The 27,916-nt window shown below is 37.8% G+C and overlaps 1 protein-coding gene and 1 pseudogene across 6 annotated transcripts in view; one reads left to right on the top strand and one right to left on the bottom strand.

Moving 5' to 3' along the window:
* Positions 1 to 10,325: 10,325 nt before the first annotated feature.
* Positions 10,326 to 13,692, bottom strand: LOC109114974 (uncharacterized; annotated as a pseudogene).
* Positions 13,693 to 18,810: 5,118 nt separating this feature from the next.
* Positions 18,811 to 27,916, top strand: part of LOC104601851 (uncharacterized) — a 28,826-nt gene continuing 19,720 nt past the window's right edge. For 5 of the 6 annotated variants that reach the window (XM_088893332.1, XM_088893337.1, XM_088893333.1 and 2 more), the window contains exon 1: positions 18,819 to 20,514. In XM_088893332.1, coding sequence (XP_088749458.1) covers positions 19,259 to 20,514 — 1,256 coding nt within the window. In that variant the 5' untranslated portion in view covers positions 18,819 to 19,258. Of the gene's footprint in view, positions 20,515 to 27,916 lie in introns of all 6 variants that reach the window. The other variant, XM_010265340.3, reaches the window with a different exon arrangement.

Here is a 27,916-nt window from a genome sequence, read left to right on the forward strand (position 1 = left end):
GTAGGGGGTTGATTTGGTCTCGCGAGCCGCTAGATGACGGTGTTCATTAATCTGGATCGTCAAATCAATGACACACAGCTGATATTTTTGTATAACAGTTTCACTTTATCTCATGTTATAAATTTTTATTTACTTTTTAAGTTTTATTTTTTAAAATACTCGTCTTGATTGATAAATTCCCCCATTTATCATCTTGATTGTACAAACAGATAAAAAATTGGAAATGTAAAGAATAACAAAAATGTGGTTGGACCCACCAACAAGTAGTCGCCCATCAGTCCATGTATACCATCCATTCAAACCATGAGAGTTGAAAGGCAGCTTATAACTGTTTTGCCAAGGGATCCAAGAAACCAAACCTTGCGGGCCCCGTCCGGGGGTGGTACAATACTACAATACAAATCTGTGGATATAAAGCTCCCAACCAACTTTTCATGTCAAATTCAACAAGGTTGTGTTTTATAAGAATGTTTTTTTGTTTTTATTTGTTTCTGAAATCGTCACACTAGCCAAACAATTAAAATATGTTTTTCCAATTGTGATTTTGTGTTGAAAGGCAAAGTTATTTATATAAGTTGGTTTTGTTTCGAAAAAGAAAACATTCATGTTTTTAGAATCATCAAAATGTTGGTCTTTAGAAGGGAAACAAATTTTTGATGAGTACAAATATCTTATGAAATATGACAACTGATCATCATATGAAAACATGTTTTTTCAAATCAGAAACTGAAGAAAACGACGTATTTGGTTTCAGTTTTAGAAACCAAGACGGATACAACCAATAACATGTTTTCGTTTTTTTTTTTGTGACTTACCAAATTAATTAACCATAAGATGCATACTTGACAGGTATTAAGATGATATACTAGTAATTTATACATTGATTCTGCACCAAAATGAAGGAAACTAGCTCCCACTAATTAAATCTGTAAACCTTGTAAGGTAAATGTTGTACTAATAAATTGATATCTAATGAATTGTTATAAAACCAAGTGCTTGTTTATCATGCTCATGTATGTTTATGTACTAATTAATCAAAAAAAAAAAAATTACTGCCTCGTTTGAAGGTTCCAACTGGCTCAATTGGTAAGATCTCTGGCTGGCTGAAGAGGACCCCCCTGGTTTGTGTAACCCCATGAAGCCAAAACAAACAAATAAACAAAAAATTAAGGTCTCATTTGGAAGCCTGATTTAAGGAATGCTATCCATTGTAAATAAATGGGAAAATTCCTGATTAGTACCATGTATTTTGGGCCTAGTGCCACTTTGGTTCTCGAACTTTAAAATGCGACAATTAAGTACTCAAACTTTCAAAAAGTGTCAATTTAGTACCATTAAGTGATATTTGAAAAGGCACAAATGCCTTTCGAGTGTCATTTAATTTTCTTTATTAACCATCCAAACGTTGACAAGAAATAATCAGTCCCAAATCATTTTCTCTTCTATTCAATAAAGTTGGGGTCACATCTCACTAGGGTTGTTCATGGGTCGGGTTGGGTCGGTTTACTAGTTTTTTTTCAACCGACCCGACCTGGTCGAGTTACCTAAATATTAAACCGAAACCGACCCTTTATTAAGCGAAACTGACATGGTCAGTTTAGGTCGGTTTTGGTTTAAATATATACATTTCCAAAATAATTTCAGCTTTAAATATATATATATATATGAATATATTTTCTGGAAATATATTTAAAACCGAAATATACATATTATATATAATATTTCAGTAAGAATATATTTATAGATAACTTAGTTCAGTTTCGGTTTTCATGTGTAAAACCGAAACCAAACCAAATTATCGGTTAACCCATCTTTACAACCCGAAACCGACCTGTGGTGAAGAAAAACCAGCCAAATCGGGTTGGGTCGGGCTGGGTTGGTCAGTTTGAATTTATTTGTGAACAGCCCTACGTCTCAGTGGACATTCTAGTGACCCGAACTTTCTTGAATAGAGGAGGCAAGGATTTTGGACTGTTCATCTTTTATCAATGTTTGGATGGTTGATAAAGAAAATTATATGACACTCGAAGGGCATTTGTGTCTTTTCAAATGTCACTTAACGGTTGATTAAAGGTAGGTACTAAATTGACACGTTTTAAAAGTTCGAGTACTCAATTGTCACATTTTAAAGTTTAGGACCAAAGTGACACTAGGCCTAAAGTACAGGGTACTAATTAGGAATTTTTCCTAACGGATTGTGTTGAATGATCAATTATGATTTGTAGGGTACGTCAAGATTTGGTTGTATTTGTCTAGCTCTTGTTTTCCATTTAGAGTTGATGTTTAATTACTTATTTAAATCCACTTGAGTTCTTATTGTAATACATGATTATAATTACGCGTATAAAAATGTATCATATTCTTTAGCTATATTTCAAATTTGAAAAGATAAAAATAGGTAAGAGAAATTGTATTTCCAATGTGTTACAAGAGAACCCATATGAGTTTAAATATACTAAATAAACTATAATATGAAAAATTTTGCATGGATTAGTTAAATGCTTTTCTAAAAGCTCCTAGGCTAAGTCAATTCAACAATAAGAAGTCAAGGACTCTCTCTCTCTGATATCCATCCCTAAAGTTGTGTTTGGTTTGATAGACAATAAGAAATGAAATTTTGAGGGGATGTACTCTCAACTTTCTGCTATCAAACCAAAAATAGCCCAATGATGGTTAAAATACAGTCCAAAGGATCCTTGGTCCACCATATATATAGTAGAAAGAGGAAAGAGGGGAGGTGAAGGTCCTCTCACCATAGAGCACATGCATACCTCGTCCTCCTCCTCTCCTTTCTCACACATGTGCATATTTATTTTTAAATTAAATCATTAAAAATCTCACGGGTCTTCATTGTCTCTCATAAAATTCATATTTATTATCTAATATGATCATTCTTCAATCTCTCTCTCTATAACCTTAATATTTAATGTTTGTAACATCTCGCTCCCATTAAATCCTTATTTTCCTCTTAAACATCTATTAATCCTTTTGGTTCTCTCTAATAAAGTATGGATGTATGTTAGATGGCTTGGGTTAGGTAAAGGGTCAACCTAAATATGAACCTTAGCTTTTTTTTGGGTAAAATACAAAAACCTCCCCTGAAGTTTCTGACAATCATAAAAACCTCCCCTATATTTTCATTTTAACAAATACCCCTCCTGAACTTTTGAGAAACTCAACGAAAATCTCCCTTCCGTTGCTGTCCCAGACGGAAAAATGTTAGATTGATGCACCCATTTTTTCCAAATATCCATTCTACCCTTTTATAAATTATTTTATGTACAAAATTACTAAAATAATCCCATTTTAACTCAACCAAAAACATATTTCAGTAATTTTGTATGTAAAATTACTAAAATGATCGTTAAAAGAGGTTTTTGTTGAGTTAAAATAGGGTTATTTCAGTAATTTGTATGCAAAATAATTTATAAAAGGGTAGAATGGGTATTTGGAAAAAACTGGTGCATCAATCTAACGTTTTCCATCTGGGACTGTGACGGAAGGGAGGTTTTTGTTGAGTTTCTCAAAAGTTCAGCGGAGGTATTTGTTAAGATGAAATATAGGGGAGGTTTTATGATTGTCAGAAACTCCAGGAGAGGTTTTTGTATTTTACCCTTTTTTTATAAATAAATATGAACCTCAGCTTGGACCCAAATTAATGTAAACAAATCCTTTCTCCTTTCCTTGGGCTATTAGGTTTTTCCCTCTGTTTATATTAATTTAATTTAATGTAGATTTATTTCTGGTTCAAGAATAAAATGTAGTAAAAAAGAACTTAATGTGAGTCTTTGATTATCTTCATTAATTCAATTTTGAAATTGTTTTTTTTTAACTAGGTTATTAATCTCATGCTAAGCACATTTTTTATTTTATAGGGCTACAAAATGGGGGCTAGCCTATCCCCCTAACCTAAGTCTCTACTACAAATAGCTAGATAATATATCAATTGAATCACCATCAATTGGTTTATATGCTTCTCATAATATATAAGTTATATAAAAAGGAAAATTTAAAGATCAATAACTAAAACAGAAAAGAAAATTATTTCTTTCTACTATTCTACATATAAAAATATAGAAATATATAAAATAAAACTTTGGTGATGAATCACTATTACTTCATTTTTCTCCCTTAAAATATATTTTTAAAGGGCATCCCGTGCATCGCACGGGTCACCACTAGTAACATACTATGAGGAATCATGAGATGCCATATAGAACAGCTTTACAGATCTCACCAACCAAATATGACTGGATTTAAAGCTGGTAGTAATCATAAGAAATTGACTTTTGAAGACAAAGCCACAGATGGAAAAAGAAAATCCACACAAGAAAAGTCCAAGGCATACCATAAGCCACATAAATTGATTTCATACCACCCTCCTATACACTAATTAACATGATAATTCATGCCAAACAAACAGATCTAAACTATGAGGTATAGCTTGAAGATTAAACTTGGGACATACAGATCGATTGTCATTCTGCTAAATCACATTAAAGCAGGAAAAAGAAGAAGCAACAAATTCCAACATGCAAATATTCAAAAGAATTTAATTCAATTCTGATGGAGCCAAATTGTGGAAGTAACAGCCATCAAATTGAGTGATAACAAACATGAAAAGCTTTAGAAATTCACTCCCAAGTATGCAAGGTCAAAGGAAGTTGAAACCAAATAAATAAACAAAATGAAGTAAAATCAAAATTAAAGTAAAAAATAGAAAAAAGCCTGGCGTATGGGCAACAGACTTCATGCGTGTTGGAAGGCAGAAGCTTTTATAAATAGGATTTGAAACATAACAATCAAATTAATATAAGCGGATTTTTTTTTTGTAGAAATTAATATAAGCACAAATTACTTGTTCTAATACCATATCAAAATATGACTAACAGAAAGTTCGTGTTTTTTATTTGTATAAATCTATAAGGTTATGTTTGGTTTGAAGGAAAAGGTAAAAAAAAAAAAACTATACAAGGTTTGTAAAGGTTTCCTTACCTTTCCCTACTATTTTTTTCAAACCAAACACAGCCTAAAGGACTTAGGTGGAAGTAATAAGAAATGATTTAAATGCTAAGCAAAATAAAATGGCCGGACAAAATTCAAGTGAACAAGACTTGAATGATGATAATAATTTGTATATAGGTGTGCAACAAGAGAATTAAATATGGAGTGCTCTATTAGTTATTATATGAAAACTACAACTAGCTATATATCCGATTAAATATTGATTAATCTAATTCCATAGACATTGTGGGATATGCCAACAATAATACATGTGTCTCACTCAAACTATTACAATACATATATGCCTTTTCCCAATAGAAATGTTGCTATTTGGGTTCAGTTTGGCAAGGATATAAATACAAATATATACAGTACAAAAACTTGTATATGATATTTCAAAATTGAGCCTTATGTTTACTTTTAAAAGAAATCAAACAAGTGGTTATATATCCACGTTTATATGTGTTTGATTGCATCTCTGATATGTTTCCTAATAATTGATTGAATCATCACTTATCACTCATCTACCATGCATATAATAGTTTCTATTTGATGGAGGGTGATTTGGCCCGACCTCATAATAAGGGGACACATGGACATGACTCGACATAGGTGCCAACTCGGCATGGCCAGCTCGCTACAAAGTGATACTCCACTACCCCGAACTAAGGGTTCGAGCTGAAATCATCCCGAGCTAAGGGCGCCTCGGTACCAGGTCACGGCACCAGTACATAATTCAGTTCGAGGTGTACGTGCCTTAACTCGAGAATATCAATTTGAGGCAGAAACCAGCTCGGGTATACCGATCTGCCCTCAATACAACCCCGAAAGTCACTCCAACGGTTCCCAAATTTTGCGGGATCATGCCTCATAACAACTAAGCATTATCTCTCCGTCTGATTCGGGCAGAAGTGATTAGCCTTGTCAACTAATAGTGTTATCTCCAGATAACACGGAAACGGATTCTATCATGGCGTTGATCTCGAAACTACTCCGTGAAGCCCGCAAGGACTCCATTATATAAAGGCCTCCCTCCCGGGGCCCAAGGTACGCACGCAATTACTGCTTACTAGCTCTCTTGCTCTTTAATTACTCTCAGCTCACACATACTGACTTAAGCGTCGGAGTGACCTCGCCGGGTAAGCACCCCCGGGTTCTCTGATTCTTTTTGTGCAAATTCTCTACGTCCGTCGTCTACTGGAAGCCGAATCACCTCCAGCTAGGAACAGCCAGATTGCGTCACATCACTATTTATTCATTTTGACCTTAAAACTTCATTGTGACAAGATTGTTCCTTGTACATCATCATCTAAGTCTTATTCCTAACTACATGGGCTCCCTACTATTTTGTCATTCCATTATGCCATATACATTGGAATTCCAATATGATAGTCTAATCAATTTCAAGTTAATTTACATAAAAATAAATTCTTATTACAATAAGATCCAAAACTCCAACATGACAATTGATTTAATAAACCCAATTTGAATGGGCCCAATTTGAGCTCAGGCATAGTTTTTGCCAAAATTTGAATGGGCCCAGCCCGAACCCGAAATAGTATAAAATTGAGCCCAAAGCATGGACCTGAATAGGTCTAATCGTGATTGGTCTAACAATACCAATAGAGTTAGAGAGAACTTTTTTTAATAAAAGAGTTAGAGAGGACTTGATTTCATTGAAACGATCCAGTAAAATGGAGGCAAGTTCGCCAACTGTGTTTGGCTTGAAGAAAAGGGTAGTAAAACCTGAAAAGTCTGTTATTTTGGAAGGCTATTTCATAAAAGGAATCCATCTTTAGTAGGGGTGTCCACAATATTCAAAAATCCGATTTCGAATTCGATATTCGACATAATCGAATCGAATTCGGATAATTCGAATATCTAATCGGTCAAATTCGGATATCCTATTCATACTGAATAGTTAATCGGATTCGAATTCGGATATGACCTGATTCGATTTGATAAATATCTGAATTCGGCCGATTATTTAATTCTTATATATAATATATAAAATATTTTATATAATTTATATATAACAATTAAGTTATATAAATAATTTATAAATTTATATACTTTATATCAATAAAATATTTATTTTATATATTTACTAGTTATCTAAAATAATTAATTAATCGAATTTGAATTGAATCGAATATTCGAATATTTAATCGAATTCGAATTCAGATATTAATTTTCAATATCTATCGGATATCAAATCGAATTCAGATATCAGATTTGAATTCAGATATTGCCTGATTCGAATCGAATTCGATTTGTTTACACCTCTAATCTTTATGATGGTGGGTTCCCTCTTTCGGATACTCAACCTATAGCACGTTAGACCTTGGTCAACGTCAACAAAATCCTTACATCGACATTCAACCAAATGTGAGTCAACATCCAAGACAAACTCTCAATTTAATAGATTCATTTATAATTTGGATCCAACCCGGAGAGAGAGAGAGAGAGGGGGGAGGGAGGGAGAGATGAATAGACTGCGGGAGAAAAACATTGTGGTCTAGGTTCGGGTGAGAGTACTAACATTGTTTATGTAATCCATGCCTATGAATTTTGAGAAACACTTGATTGGTTACAAGCTTTTTTTTTATGTGTGTGTGTTGGGGGGGGGGGGGGGGGTCGTGGGGCTACGCAAATGGGTAGGGGTGCAAATGGATCAAATCGTGATCTGAGATCCGATCCTATTTTGGTCGAATTGGGATCACCCCTATCTGATTCGAGAAGATTTGATCCGATATATGTTATATATTTATAAATATAAATATATAATACAAATATATGTTATTTATTTATTTATAAATATATTATTTATATTGTATTTTTATAAATTTTTTATATTATTTATTTTTTTATAAAAAACATGTATATATATGAGGAAAATAATTAAAAAATACTTGTATATTTTGTTTTTCTTTATTTAAATTGGTATATTTTATTTTTCTTTTAATAATTTATTAAATTTTAAAGAAACAATTCGGATCAGATCAAATATGAAGATCAACTTACTGATAGGATTCAAATTCAAATCAAGACCTATTAGGATTGGATCCAACATTGTTCATGTCGGATCGGATTCGGATCTACCTTGATTCAATTCCGATCCAATCCGTTTGTGTCCCTACAAATGGGGGATATCCCATAAACCCCAACCCCTGCAGGCAGGATTCAAACCCAAGTCTCTATTAATACAATCAACATGAGACCTTATTGCACCTTGTGGTTACAAGCTTTTTTGGAATTCAAATTTGATCCACATAAAATTGTTTTCACTATCCTCTAATTCGCCCCTTACAGTTGTGTATTGGGAATATTTTCCCACAAATAAAAGCATATAAATACACTTTCCCAATGCACAGTCGCAAGGGGTTGTGAGGATGGTGTGAAGACTAGATTTGAATTCACTTTACTAGTATCATGTATTTCCAATATTAGGGGTGTCCATGAAAAATAGAAAAATCAGACCAAACCAAGAAAACCAAACTGGAAAATGCGATTAACCGAACCGATCGGTTTGGTTTTGGTTTGGTATTTTTGAAAAACCAAAGGTCAGGTTCAGTTTTTGGTTACCCTAAAAAAACCGGCGATTAACCGAACCGACTAGTATATATATTTATATGTATACTTTATATATATTTTAATTAGATGTCACATATTTTCTATATATTATATATAAATATATATGTATAATATATATAAATGTATACATATATTATATTTTTAATAATCTATTTATAAATATATTATATATTTTTATAATATTTTTAATATATTATATATCATGTATTATTTATAATATAATATTATACATATATTTATATAATATATATTATGAATATAAAAAACCAAAATCGACAGACCGGTTAACCAGTGGTTTTGAGAAATTGAAAAAACAGTAGGACCGGTTTGGTTTGCAAAAAGTGTTAATGGTTCGGTTAACCAAACCGTGGGCACCCCTATCCAATATCATAATCAAACCCTAAATTTCTTAGTGTCTATTTGATTTGTGATTGGAATTGGAATTGGATTCAGAATTGAAATCATCCCCTTGAACCAGAATTGGAGTAGTCTATTCCCCCACTTGTTTGGTTCAAATAGGAATTGGATAAGATTCTATTAGATATGCATGACTTCCAAGGAAGGTTATTGTTGAGTAAAGAGAAATAGGGTTTGGGGGTTTTCAATCACTCTTATCTTTTTTTTTTATGGATTGGAAATCTCGTTTCCAATGAGGGAGGCCAAAATGACCATTCCCTCAAATGGGGGAGTGTCATTCTGCTAGGAATGGGAATCAATATTCTATTCTACCAAACCAAACAATTGAAACACCAGTCCAATTCTAGACCCCTATTCCTGCAAAACAAACAGATCCTTAGAGGATAATTGATTGTTCATAAAAAGAATTCACTTTTTATGTGTCAAGGCTTAAGTGAGAAAGTTTGAACTCACGGTGAGTCGTCTTTGAAAAATGAAGGACAAAGTACCCCTAAGATTTAGGAAATTGACTAACCCTACTCTTACCATTTACATATTGTTTTAAACTACCCAAGTTTTCTAGCAATTGTCATCGTCGTCAAATCTTGACGAAAATGATGAAATGTCAATTTTACCCTTCAATTAACTCCTATGTCAAAAGGATATCCGCCATGGTTTACGAATAGGAGAAACTCCATTACTTGTAATGGTTATGGTTGTAACTTCCAACTGGCGGTGTGATGATGCACATAAAATTGGGAAGAAGAGTTGTGCACTTTACAAATCTCCCCGTTAAGTTTCCCATGCCATCTTCTCTCACCAACAATAAAGAGATTGCTCTCAAGACCATCCCTTCAACTTCAAATATTGAAATCAAGAGGGTTCTAGTCTCGACCCTGAACATGGAGGCAAGAAGAAGAGGAGGGGTGGAATCTTGATTGCAAAGCCAGATTACAAGAAGGCCTATGTAATGTTGAAGAGTCTGTTATCGATCTCTCCTAACATACACCCAATTCACATCATTGATGAGGATAGGAAGAACATGAATAATGTTTCGTACCCTTTTTAAAGATGGAAAGAGATACGTAACTCCCCCGAGCAATAACACCGGAGTGTTGCTGAAAGAGGGCTCAACAATCACAAGATCATTGAAGAAGGAAGAAGAATTGGGATAAATCGTTGAATGACCTTCCTTAGTGGTTTATCTTACTTATATAGGCTCATGGATGTTACAAGGAAATGCTTTATAATGATTACAATCAGTAATCATAATAGCAATGATTCTCCCCTCCATCAACATCTCTAACGGTCTCTAGGAGTGGTCATGGTTTTTATGAAATACCCATGATAGTCCCGTAAACATTAGCAGTAGTAAGGGTGGTACCCTTTTCATCATGGTGGAGGATTACAACATGTATCAAGGATCGTAACATTCCCACCCCCTTAATTTCAGCCTTGTCCTCAAGGCTGATGTTAAAAAAGTGATGACATATGATTCCCCATCTCTTTTTGGTGGCATTTGCTGTTGTAAATAGCTGTCTAAATGCATATGTAATAGCTAACTTAAGAGTATACATACTGAAATCTACATTAGGAGATGCCCCTTTCTCCATCAGAGTTGAGTGGTTGTAATCCAATATCTTTGACAAGAATGTTACAACATTTAGCTTCAAGCCCTTCTGGATCTTGGTCTTGACTCTTGAGTAACTTGAAACCCTCTTTACCCATTCTATGTTGGCTATTCCCAGTGATGAGTAACATGAAGCAGAGGGAATTTGCAGTTGGGATTTGCCTAAAACCATGGAAAATGTATCAGGTAAATTCATATTTTGAATTGGCTTCAGTCTAGGGGTAGGAGACCATTATTTCTAACTCAAATCTTGATTTTGCCGTGCAACCATGCGACACTGTGCAACTAGTCAAACTTGCCAAGGTAGATAATAACAAAATCATCTTTGGTGTCATGGAGAAGGGAACATGATCAAGTTTTACCCCTTCATTCACCATCAATCCAAAACATTTCAGCTTCCTTTATTGCATCACCGAATAACCATGTAACCATTAGTGAGTTATTGCACTCTAGAGTTCTCACCAAGCATTCCTCTTCAATCTAGCCACGTTTTCCATACAAGCTGATAAGCAAGAATTGAACTTGGACACTTGCACAAACTAATAAACCCTGTTTCAAAACATAACCGTGAGCTTGTTTCCCTAGTTGAAGACTCTTGGTCCCATTGGTTGCATTCAGAGAGAATAAATGGTTGAACTGAAATCTCTCATTCCTTACCTTTAACAAAAGTAAATGCAGTGGGCTTCCTTGTATATGCCAAACCTCCACAAGCTAAGTAGGAGTTTAGTATGGTGTTGTCGGCAATTAAATCCCACTATAACCATTCAATTTTGTCCACATAACCATGTAGCCGTTTCACTCCATTTAGCAATTTCCCAACACTATAGCCAACTGAAAAGGCCTGCATTAGACGCAAGTTTGTATATTCCCAAGATATCATAGGAATAACTAGAATAAGCAATGGGAGGGTTTTCAAATCTACCTGAGGGGAGAAGGTGCACATGTTACAGTTTGTAGATGATACTTTGTGTTTTATTGGCGTTTCTTGAGATTAATTGGAGAGTATGTTGGGAATCCTGTATTGTTTTGAAGTGGTTTCAGGGTTCAAAGTAAATTTGGAAAAGAGTGTTCTTTTTCTAGTGGACCAATTGGAAGAGTTGGCTGAAGCCTTTGCATGTAAAGTGGATTATCTCCCTAGGAAATACCTTGGGTTCCCTCTAGGTGCCAAGTGTACCTTGAGTGCTATTTGGGATCTTATGGTAGTAAGGATGGAAAGGAAACTGGCTTCATGGAAAGCCAAATATCTTTCATCAGGGAGTAAAGTTACTCTCATTAAAAGTACTATTTCTTACCTACATATTTCTTAGGGTAAAATACAAAACCTCCTCTAAAGTTTCTGACAATCATAAAAGCCTCCCCTATAGTTTCACTTTATCAAAAACCTCCATTCTATTTTTGAAAAAATCAACAAATACCTCTCTTTTGTCAATGATCAAGACAAAAAATGTGCATAGTTACATTTTCACCCTTTCGTCAATGACACTGTTAAGGCTACTTGCTAGCATCATCTACTTCCCATTTAGATCCTGCCATAGTTGCAGTTGCTGCTACTGACATGGTAACAACTACAACCCCTAACTTTACTCCACCCGCAACCTTCATTGCACCAGCCACTTTTGCAAATGCAATTATCCCTCCAACTAGAATAGCCCTCAAGTGGAAATCCAATCTACAATATCGATCCTGCGACATCTTGTGGTTTTCCCTAAGGACCCAAACCTCTTTGTGGTCTCTTTTCTCTTCAGGAACTCTTCTTCTTACTTTGACAAACTTGCTCTCATGGATGCCGATTTGTTTCACATATTGTCGGTCTCTCTCTCTCTCTCTCTCTTTCTTCTTCTTCTTCTTCTTCTTCACATTCATGGAGCTCTTTGATCATCAAACAAAGCTCACACTAATCAGATAGATGCTACATCATTTTTCCTATTCATACATAGACAAGAGAAAAAAAAACAAACAACCAAGTAGTTTCCAACATAATGCCCATTCCCCTTCAACTTGGGATCTATGGTCGTGCTTGGGTTCCTCGAAATCATTTGATTTCTGAGCCATTTGACCAAGCTCATTTCCTCTATGGTCCGAAAGAAGTCATCCGAAGGCAGCTTGCCAGAACCAACACTGCTAGAATGACACCAAAGCTGTAAATGTTGCACCTATTGGTAAATTTGAGTGTTTGGCGGTACTCAGGTGCAATATATCCAACAATCCCAGCCACATTGGAGGTTGTGGCATGGGTGTTCATCTCCGAGACTACCTTCGCCAGCCCAAAATCTGTGAATTATATGAGGGTTGTGGTGCATATGGAGATGCTCAAGGCCAGCGGCCACTCATAGTGCAATCTTGTGTCACGCCAACCAATCCAATTCTCTCTCCCCTTTTGATACCTTATTCAACACATCCTGTAAGCTCCTATTCTTCATGTATTCATACACCAGGTAGTGGCAATCTGGCCGTGGCACATGGGCTAGCAGAGGGAGCAAGTTTCGATGATGAATCTGACCCACAATTTGGATTTTTGAATGAATTTTGCCGCATCTTCTTCGTCAGAAGCTTATTGTCTTCCTCCACTAGTTCAGTTGCATCGATGGGTTGGGCTGTATTATCTTCTTGATTGCTATAATCTTCCCATTGCTTCCCGGTAATTCAGCCTTGTAAACCTCTCCGTATCATCCTCGTCCAATGATCTCCAGAGATGCAAGCCCATCTTTTTTTTCCAAGAATGCTAAATCTTCGGCCTTCTTGATTAGCGGACTGAAGATAGCAAGGCCCGAGTCCTTCACCCTGCCTCTTATGCAAATGAGTAGTAATTTAAACAATATCGACACAATCAATCCTGATACCATTCCAACAGTCACACTAGCAAGGAATCCAAAGATCCAACCCTTAAGCTTCTTTTTGCTCTTGTTGTGCTTATGGGTTTTTTCCGAGGGCAAAGGAGCTTTGGCTTCATTAGAATCGGTTCTACTGGAATTAGTTTTACTAGCTGACTTCGCCATGACAAACTTGTTGTGATTCTTTGTCGTATTATTCTCGACAAGTATGTAACACTTAGGGAGGATATTCTTCATCCCCAAGCCGGGTTTGGAGTGTTGGACCCGATTCAACGACGTAGGCACTGGACGTTGATGACAATGAACAGTATTTCTCGAAGAAGAAGAAGAAGAATGAGAAAAAAGAGGACCAATGGTATGGATCGGAGTAGGTTACGCCTTTTAGGTGCTTTGAGAAGTTGAGGACAATGAACAATATTTCTCTTCCGATTAGTTAAATGAGGTATTTTAGTGAAAATAAATGCGCATTAATTCGTAAAAGGGTAAAATAGGTATTTAAAAAAAATATCATAGGTTTAGCGTTTTCCGTCTTGGTCATTGATGGAGGGGAGGTATTTGTCGATTTTTTCAAAAATAAAGGGGAGGTTTTTGCTAAAGTGAAACCATAGGGGAAGTTTTTATGATTGTTAGAAACTTCAGGGGAGGTTTTTGTATTTTACCCTATTTCTTATCCCTCTTCCCCATCCCTTCCAAAGTAGCAAAAAAGATGGAATCCCTTTAAAGAAATTTTCTGTGGAGAGGGTGGGCGGAAGAAAGAAAAATATGGCTTCGTTTGGCACGTCTTTTCGTGCGGGCTATTGGCCTTTTAGAAGCCCAACAACCCACATTTTGGTTTTTTCCTATTTGGTTGGGAAAAGATCTAGCCGCCAAAAGCCGCAGCCCCGAAAAGACACGGGAAGCCCATTTCGGACTATTTTTGGAAAGCTTTAAATGGAGTTTTTCACCTTTTTTTAACTCATCTTCACATGAAAAGATGCATGGACAGACATGCCTTAACCAAACGGTCTTCAAGCTGTTAAGATCTTGGTGCAAAAGCTCACATCGTCTTTTGACTGTCAAAGCTTCCAAAAGATCTTTCAAAAAAGACTTGCCAAACGACCTCGTCATCTTGTTAAATGGGATCAGGTCTGCCTCCCTGTGGAGGATGGTGGGTTAGGTATTAGGAAGCTAAAGGTTTTTCATCTCTTCTCTCCTCAGTAAATGGCTTTGGAGGTTTGGTGTCAAGAGGAATGCTTGGTGGAGGACTCTAATTGCTTCGAAATATGGGGTGGATTGGGGTAATTGGAAATCTTTGGATCCCTTTTAGAGCTAGGGGTGTTCACTTTGGAAAGGAATTTGAAATCTTTCCCGACTTTTTCTGATGGCCTCGCTCTCAAGATTGGTAGGGGAGACATGTTGAAGTTTTGGAAGGAATCCTAGTGTTTAGACACCTCCCTAGATGAAGCATTTCCGTTGTTTTTTCAGTGTGCCTTGAGCCCTAAGGCTTAAATGGTTGATTCTTATGATGTGACTGGGGAATCAATCTTCTGGTGTCCCCTTTTTAGACGAAATCTTTTTGATTGGGAGATGAATCAGCTGTTGGCACTTCTACAACTGTTACCGAGGCATTCTATCTCTGCTAATATGGAGAATGAGTGGAGGTGGAGATGGTGTTTTTACTGTTAAATCTTTGGCTTCAAAGTTGAGTAGAGCAAGTAATTTGATTTTCCAAGCAAGCAGGTGTGGAATTCTATTAATCCACCTAAGCATAATTTTTTGATTTGGGTGATGGTTCTAAATAAGTGCCTATCGAGAGCTAATTTGGTTAGGAGAGGGGTTTAGCTTTCAGACCTTAGTTGTGGCTTATGTGGGCTTTTGCCGGAGACAGTTGATCATCTTGGCATCCACTGTTTGATCTCTATAAGAGTTTGGGAGCACTTTCTTAAAGCAAATGGGGTCTGCTAGGTTATGCCTGGTTCAATTAAGGATTTCTTATGCTATTGGAATTTGTCGGGCCTAAAGAAAAAGGTTAATCTGATATGGAGAACCACCCATGTGGTTGTCTTAGTAACTTTATGGACTAAAAGAAATAACAGAATTTTTTGCAACAAAGTGAGAAGTTTGGAGGAATTAATTCAGAGCGCAATGTCTAAGCTTGCTTCTTGTCTATCAGTTAATTCTAAGTTTAAGTCTTAGAATCTTTTCCATTTGCTTTGTACTTAGTTCGTTTGGAGTCTGTAACATGTCTTCTTTTTGGGTGTGAGATGCCTGAAAATTGTTGTATCTTTTTCATCCTTCTTTAATAAAATTTTTACCTTGCCTTTGCATCAACTCCTAGATGCGAAAAGCTTCCCCAATAGTATAGTCGTTTTGTTAATTAGTGGTCGAGCATCACAGTTCTAACTGATGATTTCTAGTTGAGTTGTGTAGCAAAGTTTTTAACTTTACCTCTTGTAGTCTAGATAATTTGTTCCCCACATGCAGACTTCTCCTCATGTGCTCATAAGGATTGCCAAGATCATTGATAATCCCAATTTCAACAACTACAATTTGTGTTCGAATTTGTTGATCCAAACCAATGTCTATCCAAAAACTATCAAATTTGACTTAGGAATCATTTGAGACATTCTTGTGCTCCAAACGTCAGATGATGGAAGCTAGAATCAATTGCTCACTTCTTTGATTTTCCGCAAGGTGGCACATAGCAAATAGAGCAACCATGGCTAACTCCCGATGAGAAGGTGGGACAAGGGAACCAGGAGAAGAAGTCGAGAATGGTTTAAACATTGGGGGCCTCTTTGTTGAGCCAACATTGATTGACGCATATGGCTTTGTTTTTTCTTCCAAAAGTCCTAGAAAATTAACAATGAATATCATTAAATTAAGCTTGACATGATTCACCATGGCTCTAGCTGTCAGAACCCCAAGATGAGTCTCAAACATGGCAGACTTATTTGATGTAATTGTAACTTCTGTCTCCCCCAAGCTGATCAAATGCATAGGGAGTGTAGAAGTCATGCGTCTGCAACACCAATATGTCTCTGCGAGCGAGGAATCTCAATATCATGGGAGTGAGTGAGAGCATGCTTATTGCAACAAGAAACAAGATGGTGAATCTTGGGTGGTTTACAGTGATCTTCATGCACCACTGATACTAGATTCTTAGAAGAAATCTGCCTCCACCCTGGCATTGTTTGTCAAAGGCACTCTGACCACCATGATCCTCTATAACACAATGCCAGAGCTTGTAATTGTTGCTATAAAGTGAGGGTGCCATCTTAGAGAAGTTTGAACTCAACAACAAAGTCAAAGGAAGTAGGAAGCTAGGCCAAGGAGGGGGTTCATCAATAGAAGCAGGAAGAAAAGGTAATAGAGATAGGACAAGGTGATAGTTTGAGCTATGGTTGGGAAACGAGATGGAGAGAACAAGGTAACCTGAGATTGGTTTATGGCGAAAGTCGTTGTCTGTTTGAAGGAGGGGGTGATAAAAAGACTAGGGTTCAATGAGAGCAAGAAGAAAATGGGGTGAAGGGGGATTTTGTAAGAGAAGGGAGTGTTGGTCATTCTAGAGTTGTTATTCAGCATGCTGATGGTCACCATATCGGAGTGAACTTCTTGTGCCTCTTTAAGAATCAGAGTCTTCAACCTTGCATCACCGATGGAACTTGGCGGAGTTGGCCCTGGTTTGTAAACCTCCATCAAGTTAGGCAAACTTAATGCTACGACCAGACTTCTAGAACTAGTGTCCACAGGTGAAGCTCGACGATTGTGTTCCTCTAGTGAACTAGTCGGAGGCAAGATTTAGTTGAGCTTCTCTTCAATTTCTGCTAGATGAGCCCAAATCCGCTCTTGGTTACTCTTGAGGCGACTGACACGATCTTCAAGTCTAGCCCTCCATGCATCCATGGATCTGACCAGCTTTGATACCAATTGTTATATATCCTTTTTAGAGATGGAAATAGATACGTAACTCCCCCAAGCAATAACATCGGAGTGTCGCTCAATGAGGATTTAACAATCACAAAATCACTGAAGAAGGAAGAAGAAATGGGATAAATTGTCGAATGACCTGCCTTATTGGCTTATCTTACTTATATAGGCTCATGGTCATTACAAGGAAATGATTTATAATGATTACAATCAGTAATCATAACGACAATGATTCTCCCCTCTATCAACATCTCTAACGGTTTGTAGGAGTGGTCATGGTTTTTTTACGTAAATACCCATGACAGTCCTGTAAACATCAGCAGTAGTAAGGGTGGTATCCTTTTCATCTTGGTGGAGGATTACAACATGTATCAAGGATCATAACAAATAAGTAGTCCAAGTGGAGTATTGTTGAGGATGGGAAGGTGAAAATCCATTAGCTTAATAGAAAAGGTTGATGGTAGATTTAAGCCCAAGAAGCAATCTAGTGAGAGAGGTGGCTATGGGAGGTCGTGGGGACAGCGATGCTGGAATTGCTAAATTCCCCTAGATACAAATTGCTAACTTCTGTAGTGCCCTCTAGTGTCCAGGATAGACAGAACTGTGGGTCTAGAGTAGGGTAAGAAAACTTTAACTGGGTTTTAAGGACTACAAGAAAACGGTTTTGGGAAGAAAAGCGGTTTTCAACAACAACTTTTCACTAGGTTAGGGTTTTAGGAGGGGAATTGAGTTATAGACTGAAATATCAAAGATTAGCTCTTGTAAATTCGACAAATAGGAGTTGACCCATCGATGAGAAATAACCACATTGAACTGATTCCACGAACCAGGGCATCTAAGATTTCAGCTTAGAAGGGGGTGAGGAGTTTAGATAGCGTTGGTTTGGCTCTGAGTTCAGGACGATGATGATCACAAGTGGGATGAAACAATAATGATTTATGAACTTGGTTTTCTTCCTTGTCCTAGTGCTCCATTCCTTCAAGCACTTGACCGTCGATTTGTTCATCCAAGGCCTTTGAGCCCTTCTTGCCTTTCACTTTTTAACTGAAAATATTGAAGATGACAAAAGCAATAAAAGGCCATGGAAAGGTTAAAGAACAACAAAAAATTTTGAGAAAAAACAAACGTTATCAAGAACTTATGATCTCTTCTCTGTCGACTAAACCGACCTGATGAGTGGGGTCTTGGTCCAAGCTTCAATGAACCCAAAATCAGAAGGGCATTTTTATTATAAAAGGGTAATTTTAGAATTTTTAAAAATTCAGTCACGTGATATCACGAAAGGTTTTAGATAATTATCAAAAAATTTAAGATGATTTAAAATAATATATAAATAATAAGGATAGACTTAATCAATTTCCTAGACCTTAGAGATACTTTAAGAAATTGGACCAAAAACGAATTAGGAAAACACGCCCATAAATTTTTCAATCCTTTGCACACATGAGAATTGATATAACGAGAATATAAGCAATAAAAAAAAAAAAAACTATTGCAGCACAGTAACGGGACGGGAGGAAGGACACCGGCCGTCGATCTTAAAAGCGCCGGATAGAGCGAGCGAGAGTCTTTCAGTTTCACGAGTCGCGTCGCGCTCTGTCTCTCTCTCTCTCTCACCCCCACACTACTTGTAGAGTTGTAGTAGTTTTGAGCTTCAACCCAAGCGAGCCTCTCATCATAACTCTAGTCAATCTAATTAAGATACTGGTTTTGTTTCTTTTCCTTTTGTTTTTGGCTTTGGCTTTTCCCCTTTGAAAATTGAAATTGAAATTGAAAGGAAAGAGAGAGAACGAGAGAGAGAGAGAGAAGATGGAAGAGAGTGGGATAGATGGATAAATAGAGTGAGCAGTGAGCAGTGAGGAGATTGATCGATGATCGTGTTGGTGTGGTTGTTATGAACCAACAACCAATTCAACCCCCAATTCAAAATCGGCATCAGCTTCCTCCTTCCGTCTCTCTCTCATACATGGGGGAGCAAACCCAGCCTCCAACCCAGACCCAAATCCAATCCCAATCCCAGGCACAGGCTCAGTCGCAACCCCTTCCTCTTCCTCCTCCTCCTCCTCCTCCTCCTGCTCCTCCGCTTCTCCATGACATCACCACCAATCCTCCTCAACTAGTCGCACCAGCGCCACCAACCACGACCGCTTCTTCTGCTCCTCAGAATTCTGCATCATCCACTAAGATCCCATTCCGACCGCGGAAAATCAGAAAAACATCCTCCGATGTCTCCTCCGACAACTCTGACAACAAAATAGTCGACGGTGAGTGCAAAACCACTGCTACCAACGGCGACCACAAGACCAACAATAATACTGCCCTCACCACCACCAGCAATAAGAAGAGCAGAATCGTAGCGAAACAAGTCAGGGTTGTTCCAAGGGTTGTTGCAAGGACATTATCTTGCGAAGGAGAGGTTGCTCTGGCCCTTCAGCACTTACGCAACTCCGATCCACAGCTTGCCCGCTTAATCGACATCCACCAGCCACCAACATTTGATTCTTTTCATCCCCCATTTCTTGCCCTCACTAAGAGTATTCTCTATCAGCAGCTCGCCTACAAGGCCGGCACCTCCATCTACACAAGATTCGTCTCGCTTTGCGGCGGTGAGGCCGGCGTCGTTCCGGAGGCCGTTCTTGCCCTCTCTCCTCAACAGCTTCGTCAAATTGGCGTTTCTGGCCGCAAAGCCAGCTACCTCCATGACCTCGCCAACAAGTACCGAAATGGGATCCTCTCCGATGCCTCAATTGTAGACATGGATGACAAGTCCCTATTCACAATGCTCACCATGGTCAAAGGCATTGGCTCCTGGTCCGTACATATGTTCATGATTTTCTCTCTCCACCGACCGGATGTTCTCCCCGTTGGGGATCTTGGCGTTCGCAAGGGTGTCCAGCTTCTCTACGGTCTAGAGGAATTGCCCCGGCCTTCTCAGATGGAGCAGTTGTGCGAGAAGTGGAGGCCTTACCGCTCTGTTGCATCCTGGTACATGTGGAGATTCGCTGAAGCAAAGGGGGCTCCGGCTTCAGCAGCAGCTGTGGCGGTTGGAGTAAGTCAGCAGCAGCAACTGCCGCCGCCACCGCAGCAGCAGCAACAGCCACCGCCGCCCCCGCAGCTTATAGATCCGATGAATGGAATTGCAAATCTCGGGTAGCCATCTTTGCTCTTTCTTTATTTAGTTTCAAAGCAAGTTCTTGTTGTGATTAAATGCTTCTTTCAAGTATGGTAATTTTACCTTATTTGCTATTAGTTTCCCTTTTATTTTTCACATATTCATCCTTCTGAGATCTTCAACAATTAATTGCTTGAATAACATGAAACTAGCAAATGCTGATACTGGCAATTCAACTCATAATAGCCGTTTCTTTTATGCATATGTAACTTACAACAACAGCCCGTTCCAACCTGGTACTTGTGATATTCTCAGGAAATTCTATTTGTACCATTTGATGTGTTCTAAGATGATGGCATCACTATTCTTGATGTTCTAAGGGCTTACTTAGGTTAGCCTGTTGGTAATGTTGTTCATTCATTCATCCTGATAAAGTATCGTCTTAAAAAGCAATTAAAACTATAAAATCATTATTTTTGTGTGAAAACTAAGAATTTAAGACCCTAATGTGGACTTGTTTGGGTTTAATGTAATATGTCACATTAGCTACTTGAAGTAATGTAATTGAGAAAAAAAGAGATTGTGGGTTTTATATGCTTGAAAATGTTTTATATGTTTGATTTTATTTTTAAATTCTCATTTGAATATGCTCTACATGTTATGTTTATGTATTTTAATTTAGGTTTTTTAAAACATTTATTTTAAACTTTAAGTTTATATTTTTATTAATATTATGTTTAATAATTTTTTGATATTTTGACATTTTTTTTATTTTTAGCATTTTTTTTAATTTTTGCGCTTTGCTTAAAAAGGCACATGCCTCGCCTTGTGCCTCAGGCACAAATTGACCCATGCACCTTTTTTTGTGCCTTGCGCTTTTAAAACACTGAATCAAATTATTTTCCCTCCCCATGGATCTTCTATGTGGAGGTTAGGTGTGTACAAGTGATCAATTGTGGTGACCAAGTATTTAACAATGGACAACAAATTATTTCTGATATTGGGAAGCATGCAGAACATTCTCCAAATATAAATTATAGTACAGGGTTTGTAGAAAGATATTGCAAACAATACCAAGTGCTTTAATTTATGCTACTTCCCTTTTTCATTTGATAATTCATCGATCAGAACATCTACCAGGTGATTCAGGATCCATGTTTGTAAGAGTTTGGTGAACAGTTTTAATGTTGGTGCCAACCTGACATGATCCTCCCTCTTTATTTGTATTTGGGACTGACAGTGTATGGCAAGCTCAATATTCACCAAGTTGAAGGGCCTAGAAGAGATACAAGTGCTAAAGATGAGCTATTTTCTCAGGTCTGGTTGATCAAGGAGACTTCACAAGGACTGAATTATTAGCTGTTGTGCAAGGCCTTAAAGTGAGCAGAATACTGAACTTACGGAATATACTGGTAAAAGGTGATTCCCAAGTGGTAGTGTGCTGGATGAAGAAGAACAGGAAAAGAAGGTGGCAACATAGGCTGATGGGCACATTATGAGGGAGGCAGGACAGATTACAAGAGAGCTGGAGTCATCTTTCAGTTGGGTGCTAAAATTAGTAAAAAACTTGTCTGATACCTTCGCTAGCTGGGGGGTAAATAGGGATCAATTATTCTGGGTTCATTTGTAAATAAATATGTGGGTTAGGTCATAGAAGGCAAATGACCAGCCTATACATGGGATGCATGACATGTTGTATATAAACCTAACTCTTTTATTATATTAATTGAAGTTATCTGCTATCCATAAAAAAGGGTTGAGGAGAGCTATGGGTAGCCAGAAAGGACAAGAGATGAAAGTCGAATCAGTGAGAAATCATCTGAGGGCCCATAACTTAATGTGGACTAAACAGAGTGGAATAAAAGAATAGGATTTATGTAGAATATCTACCAGTCATGTACCATGCTAGATCCATGATTAATAGTTGTGTACACGGGTCAGGTTGGTTCGGTTGCCAACATTTTGGCCAACCAAACCAACCTCTTGTGTTGGTGAACAGGCAAACCAAAACCGACCAACTGTAAGGGAAACTGACCCAACCATGAATTGTCGGTTTGGGTCAGTTTCTCGGTTTGATTGGGTCAGTCTGCTGGCCATGCCCACAACAGAGGTTAAAGTTAAACAGATAAAAGAAGTGTCAAGTAAACAACAAACCAACTACAGTCAATAGACATATAGTCATTTTACAGTTTAACACAATATACATTAATACATTACCTATTTAGTCTTTACCACATTGCACATTCAATCCTTCATACTTAGAAGTTAGAATTCCACAGTTCACTAGTCCAGTCCTTCACATCACACAATGGCCAACTTCTCAGTTCTCACACTACTAGACACTAGAGATTGACAACCTTGGAAACTTAAAGATGTTCACAGATACAGTCTTACAGTCTCCTCCATAGAAGTTACAGAGTCGTAGTGAATGAGCGATGGCCAGGACTTAGGAAGTTAGGATTTTCAAACTTTTATTCAAAGTTTCAAAGAGAAACAAGAAGAAAATGGTGAAGGCTTGAAGAGTGCACACTAAGTCTTTACAGAGTTGCAGAGGACTGAGAAGAGGTCAGGGACTTGGGGTCGATTTGCTTTTGCAGCCTTGCCGATTTCTTTTTCCAAAATTGTATTTGTGTCAAGCGTCATTGTGTCATTGTTTCATTGTGTCTTTGAGTCAAACAAGTATACTAGTCTAATGTTCTATAGGCTGGCTGAAATCCCAACGAACTTTTCCCTCTTTCCGTTTTAGTGTATAACTTTCCAACCTCAAGAATTATGCAAAAAGATTCTTATTGTTTAAGTGTAGATTGAACAAAGCTGGCTTTCAAAAAAAAGTTAATCAAAGCTAAGTTACCACAAACCATGAAGCATACACCCCTAAACCTAATAACCTATGTTAATCCAAAGCCAAGTAACCATAGTCGGCTCGGGTCGGGTTGGTTTTGGTTTTCAAATTTGAAAACCAAAACTGAACCAAACTCTTGGTTTGTTCCAATTTCTAAACCAAAACTGATCGACAACCTTGGAAAACCGACCAGATCGAGTTGGGTCAGGCTGGTTTGGTCGGTTTGGTTCTCTTTGTGAACAGCCCTAATGATTAATCTTGGCAACACTTCCTGTTTGAATCTCTCCTTTGTATAGATAATTTGTTGCCTTAATTTTCCATTTTATTTCTTTCAAGTGTTCAGTTCCTTACCTTTTTGCTGTATCACAAGTTAGTGCTTTCTACTAAAGATTTTGCAATTCTAAAGATTTGTTTGAAAAAGTTGACCAGCATGTGGGGTGTATCTCGCTGTCAGTGGTGTTTCACAATCTAGCTGAAGGAAAAAGTGGATTTTCTTAGTGGTGTATGGCTCTAGCTCCAACTCTCTCAAGGATTCCTTTTGGGTTGAATTGGAGAGTATTCCAACAAAATGGGATGGACCATGGTGCATTATTGGTGATTTTAATGTGATTATTTTTTGCCATGAAAAGAGGGGAGATATTAGGTTGTTGCAAGACATGAAACAGTTTGGTAATTTTGTGGATAGGTGGAGCTTAATTGGTCTTCCCTTATAGGGTGCAAAATACTCATGGAGTAGCCTTAGATCAAGACCATCCTTATCGTACCTAGAAAGGTTTTTGATAGACTGCAGATGGAAGGACATTTTTAGTGACATTTAGGGCCTGTTCGTTTGCTCTGAAGTCTGACATCTGAAAGTGCAATAATTACCTTAAGAGGTATATTGGTATTGGTGAACTTTTCTTTCCTCTGAACTCTAAATGGAGAGAATGTTGTTCTGAGTTCTGAATTCTGAATTCCGAAAATGATCAAATATCCGCTTTGACCCCATCTATGAGAGTTTTTGTTTGTCTTTTTGGGGGTATCATTGGAAAACAAAAAAGTTGTATGATTGCACTTTAAGAGATAAGAGATAAGAGGAAACAAACATTTTTCTCTTGAAGTTAAAAGATTCCTCTTAAGAGATAAGAGTTAAGAGGAAACGAACAGGCCCTTAGTAGCAAACTTTGCCAAGACCCACTTTGGACCACAAATCGATTTTTCTGAAGGTTGGTCCTTTCCAGAGCAAAGGTAGCCACTTCTGCCTTGAGCTAATGCTTTTCAAAGTGCTAGGTTTTATGGAAAAAACTTAAATCTTGGTGGAATGATGTGGCAACAGAGGGTTTTCTTTGTCACATCTTTTGGAGCAAGCCGAAGTTCCTCAAGTAAAGGATAAAAGAGTGGTGCAAGAATGAGCTGTGCTGATTGATCAAAAAAAATAAAAAAAAGAGCTGTGCTGTCTCCATGTCCTGAAACAGGAGTGGTTGGGGATGATTCAAGCCCTAGATTCTAGAGAAGAGTCTACCTTATTGGAGGATGTGGGAGGCTACAAGACTTAGTCGGTTAGCTAACATGGAAGAGATTACTAGGAAGCAAAGATCTAGGGTGCAATGGCTAAAAGAGGGGGACAAAAATACAACATTCTTTTACAAAATTTTCATTGTGAGAAGGATAAGAAATGTCATTAGTTAGATATATATTTCTAGTTCGCACTGTGAAGGGAACAAGGAGATTGGAAGGGCAATTGCGGAGTTCTACATAAGACTATTTTCAACAAATGACATGGTAAGGCTGAAATTTGATGGACTTCATTTCTTCCAAACCTTAGCCCAAGAAAGTGGTGGCTTGGAGAGGCCATTTGATTTGATGAGGAGCCAAGGAGGAGATTTTTGAGGTGATTAATGAATTGGTTGGGGATTTCCAATCACGTTCTATAAAAAGTGTTGGGATTTTTTGAAGCAAGATCTTGTGGAGGTGTTTACTGATTTCCATGCAAACTCCGCAACTATTGATGGCAACAAATGCCACCTTTATCTCCTTAATCCCAAAGAAACAGGAAGCTTCTGATACAAGGGACTTCAAGTTAGACCTTTAATGTGGGCCATGCCGTGCTGGGACAACACAGATTGTAGGCAGCTTGGATGCCATCCGTGTCGTGCCATGCTGTGCCGGTCTTGGGCAGCATGGTTCCCCTCCCAAGTCAGGCCCGACATGGTTAGTGGCCTTTTTCCATCCATGCTGGTCTGGGCCTGAGGAACTAGGCCATGGAAGGCTGGGCCTGCACTGGGCCTACTTTATTTCTTTTCCAGTTTTCCACTTTTCCTAAACTAATAAAAATTAGAAAAAATAAAAAATAAATATAATAGCAGAAATTTAGCATGAGTAGTAATAGGTAATAAGTTGGAAAAAAATTGTCATTTCAAATATGATGTGTAAAAAAAATGAAAAATACATTAAAAAATAATACAATGGAGTCAATCATTCAAGTTGCTCTCCTCCTTTTCCCTGTTTCAAGTGATATTGCATGTGTCTAAACAAATGGCCAATGCCACCACTGGTGTGGCAGTTGAAATCATGTTTGCATTTTTTGCAAACTGCTCTTCTTCCTTTTCTAGGGATTTCCACAATCTCAAACATAGTCTAGACTTCACTCCTTTTGTTACCAGAGTGGGACTTGGTATTACTGAATTGGGCTTCATCAACAAAAGGAAAAGGATTTTTGGAAGAGTATGAGAGTATATAAGAGAGTATGAGAGTTGTTGTGGTGAGAATGAGGGAGGGTAGGGGTATTTATAGGAATTGGGGGAATTAATATGACCAAAATACCCTCCAAAACTAGTTGTTTATGGCTATTGGGAGGGGTATTTTGGTCATTTTAGGGGTTATATGTTATTTGACATAAATACCCCCAAAGGGCCTAAACTAGCTGTTATATAGCTGTTAGGGCCTTAGGGGGCGTTATGTCACTTTTTGCCTCCCCTATCCAAAATACATAAATACCCCTAGTGGCAGTTTATAGCTGTTGGGGGGTGTTTTAGTCAAAATACCCCCCAAAAAGCAAATATAGCCGTTGAGCCCCCTTCAATGACTATATTCTCATGGGCTGCACATGTGCCGTGTTGGAGAGGCCTGGTCCCCTTTGCAACCTAGGCCCATCCCAGCCTGGTATTGTGGCGACCACGTGCTAGGCACGATGCCACGACCCCTGTTGTGTTGGGCCATGCCATCCCGCCACCAGTCTGGCCCACATTGCAGCTCCACTTCAAGTCTATCAGCTTGGTGGGAAGCATCTACAAGATTATATCTTAACTCCTAGTTTCCTAGCAAACTAGCTAAAGAAAGTCTTGGATTTCATTATTTCCCTCTCCCAAGGAGGTTTTATTGATGGGAGACAGATTTTGGATGTCTCCTTGCCGGCCATTGAATTCATTGATTCCAGATCAGATTGAGAAGTGAAGAGAGGGGTGATGTGTAAATCAGATATGGAGAAGGCTTACCACTTTGTGGATTATCTTCTTTGAAGGATGGGTTTTGGTTTGAAGTGGAGAAGAAGGATTAATTGTTGCCTCTTAATAGTCGATCTATTCATCTTTGCAACCAAAAGGGGTTTGAGGTAGGAGGACCCTCTCTCCCTTTTCCTCTTCACCATTATGGTTGAAACTCTCACCAAGTTTATTTAGTGGAGCTGTGGACGGAGGTCTTTTGGAGGGATTTAGAGTTGCCCTTGCAAGCAGGCCTATAACTTCACTTCAATTTGCAGATGCTTTACTTGTTTTTTTCAAGGCTGTGTGCTCAAGATTTGCAGGTTTTGAGGTGTCTTTTTATTTGTTTTGAGGCTGCTTTAGTAGAAGACTGGTGAAATTAAAATCTGTAAAAGAAAAAGAATACTTCTTGAAGAAGAAGGAAAGAGAGAAGAAAGAGAAGAGAAGAGATTTGAGAGAAAAGAGAGCAATAATTCTGGCCACCCTCTTCACTATTATTTATAGTTTTTAGAATAATAAAGAGTACAAAGACCAATATGCCCTTATAGGGCGGTTAACACATAAAATACTTAAAATAACTGCTCAAAAAGGACCCAACAAGAGTGCTGTGGTCCCCACTTCTTATCTAAACAATAAATAATAAAAAACTACCACTACAAACTGCACAAAAATTGTCTAAAACCTCACTTGCATAGATTGTGTTTAAGCTTGTTCTTTGCAACCCCTTTGGTGAAGACATCAGCCAACTTTAGTTCAGAGGAGACATAAGGCAAGCAAACTTCTCCAATTGTCACTCTTTCTCTTTTATTAAAAGAAAAAAAAAGAAGTGCCTATCAACCTTAATGTGTTTAGTCCTGTCATGCTGAATTGGATTGTCGGCAATATTGGTTGCAGCTTGGTTGTCACAATATAACATTATGGGCTCCTCAGCTTTTATTTCAATCTCACTCAGTAGAGATCTCACCCAAAATAGTTCTGAAACACCATGAGCAATAGATCTATATTCAACCTCTACACTTGATCTAGCCACAATTGACTGTTTTTTACTCTTCCATGAAACCAAGTTTTTTCCCACAAAGGTGTTTACCTTTGATGTAGATCTCCTGTCATCTAAACAATTTGCCCAATCTGCATCTCCAA

Source organism: Nelumbo nucifera, chromosome 1 (assembly GCF_055504915.1).
Source record: "Nelumbo nucifera cultivar China Antique chromosome 1, China Antique-T2T, whole genome shotgun sequence".
NCBI lineage: Eukaryota > Viridiplantae > Streptophyta > Magnoliopsida > Proteales > Nelumbonaceae > Nelumbo > Nelumbo nucifera.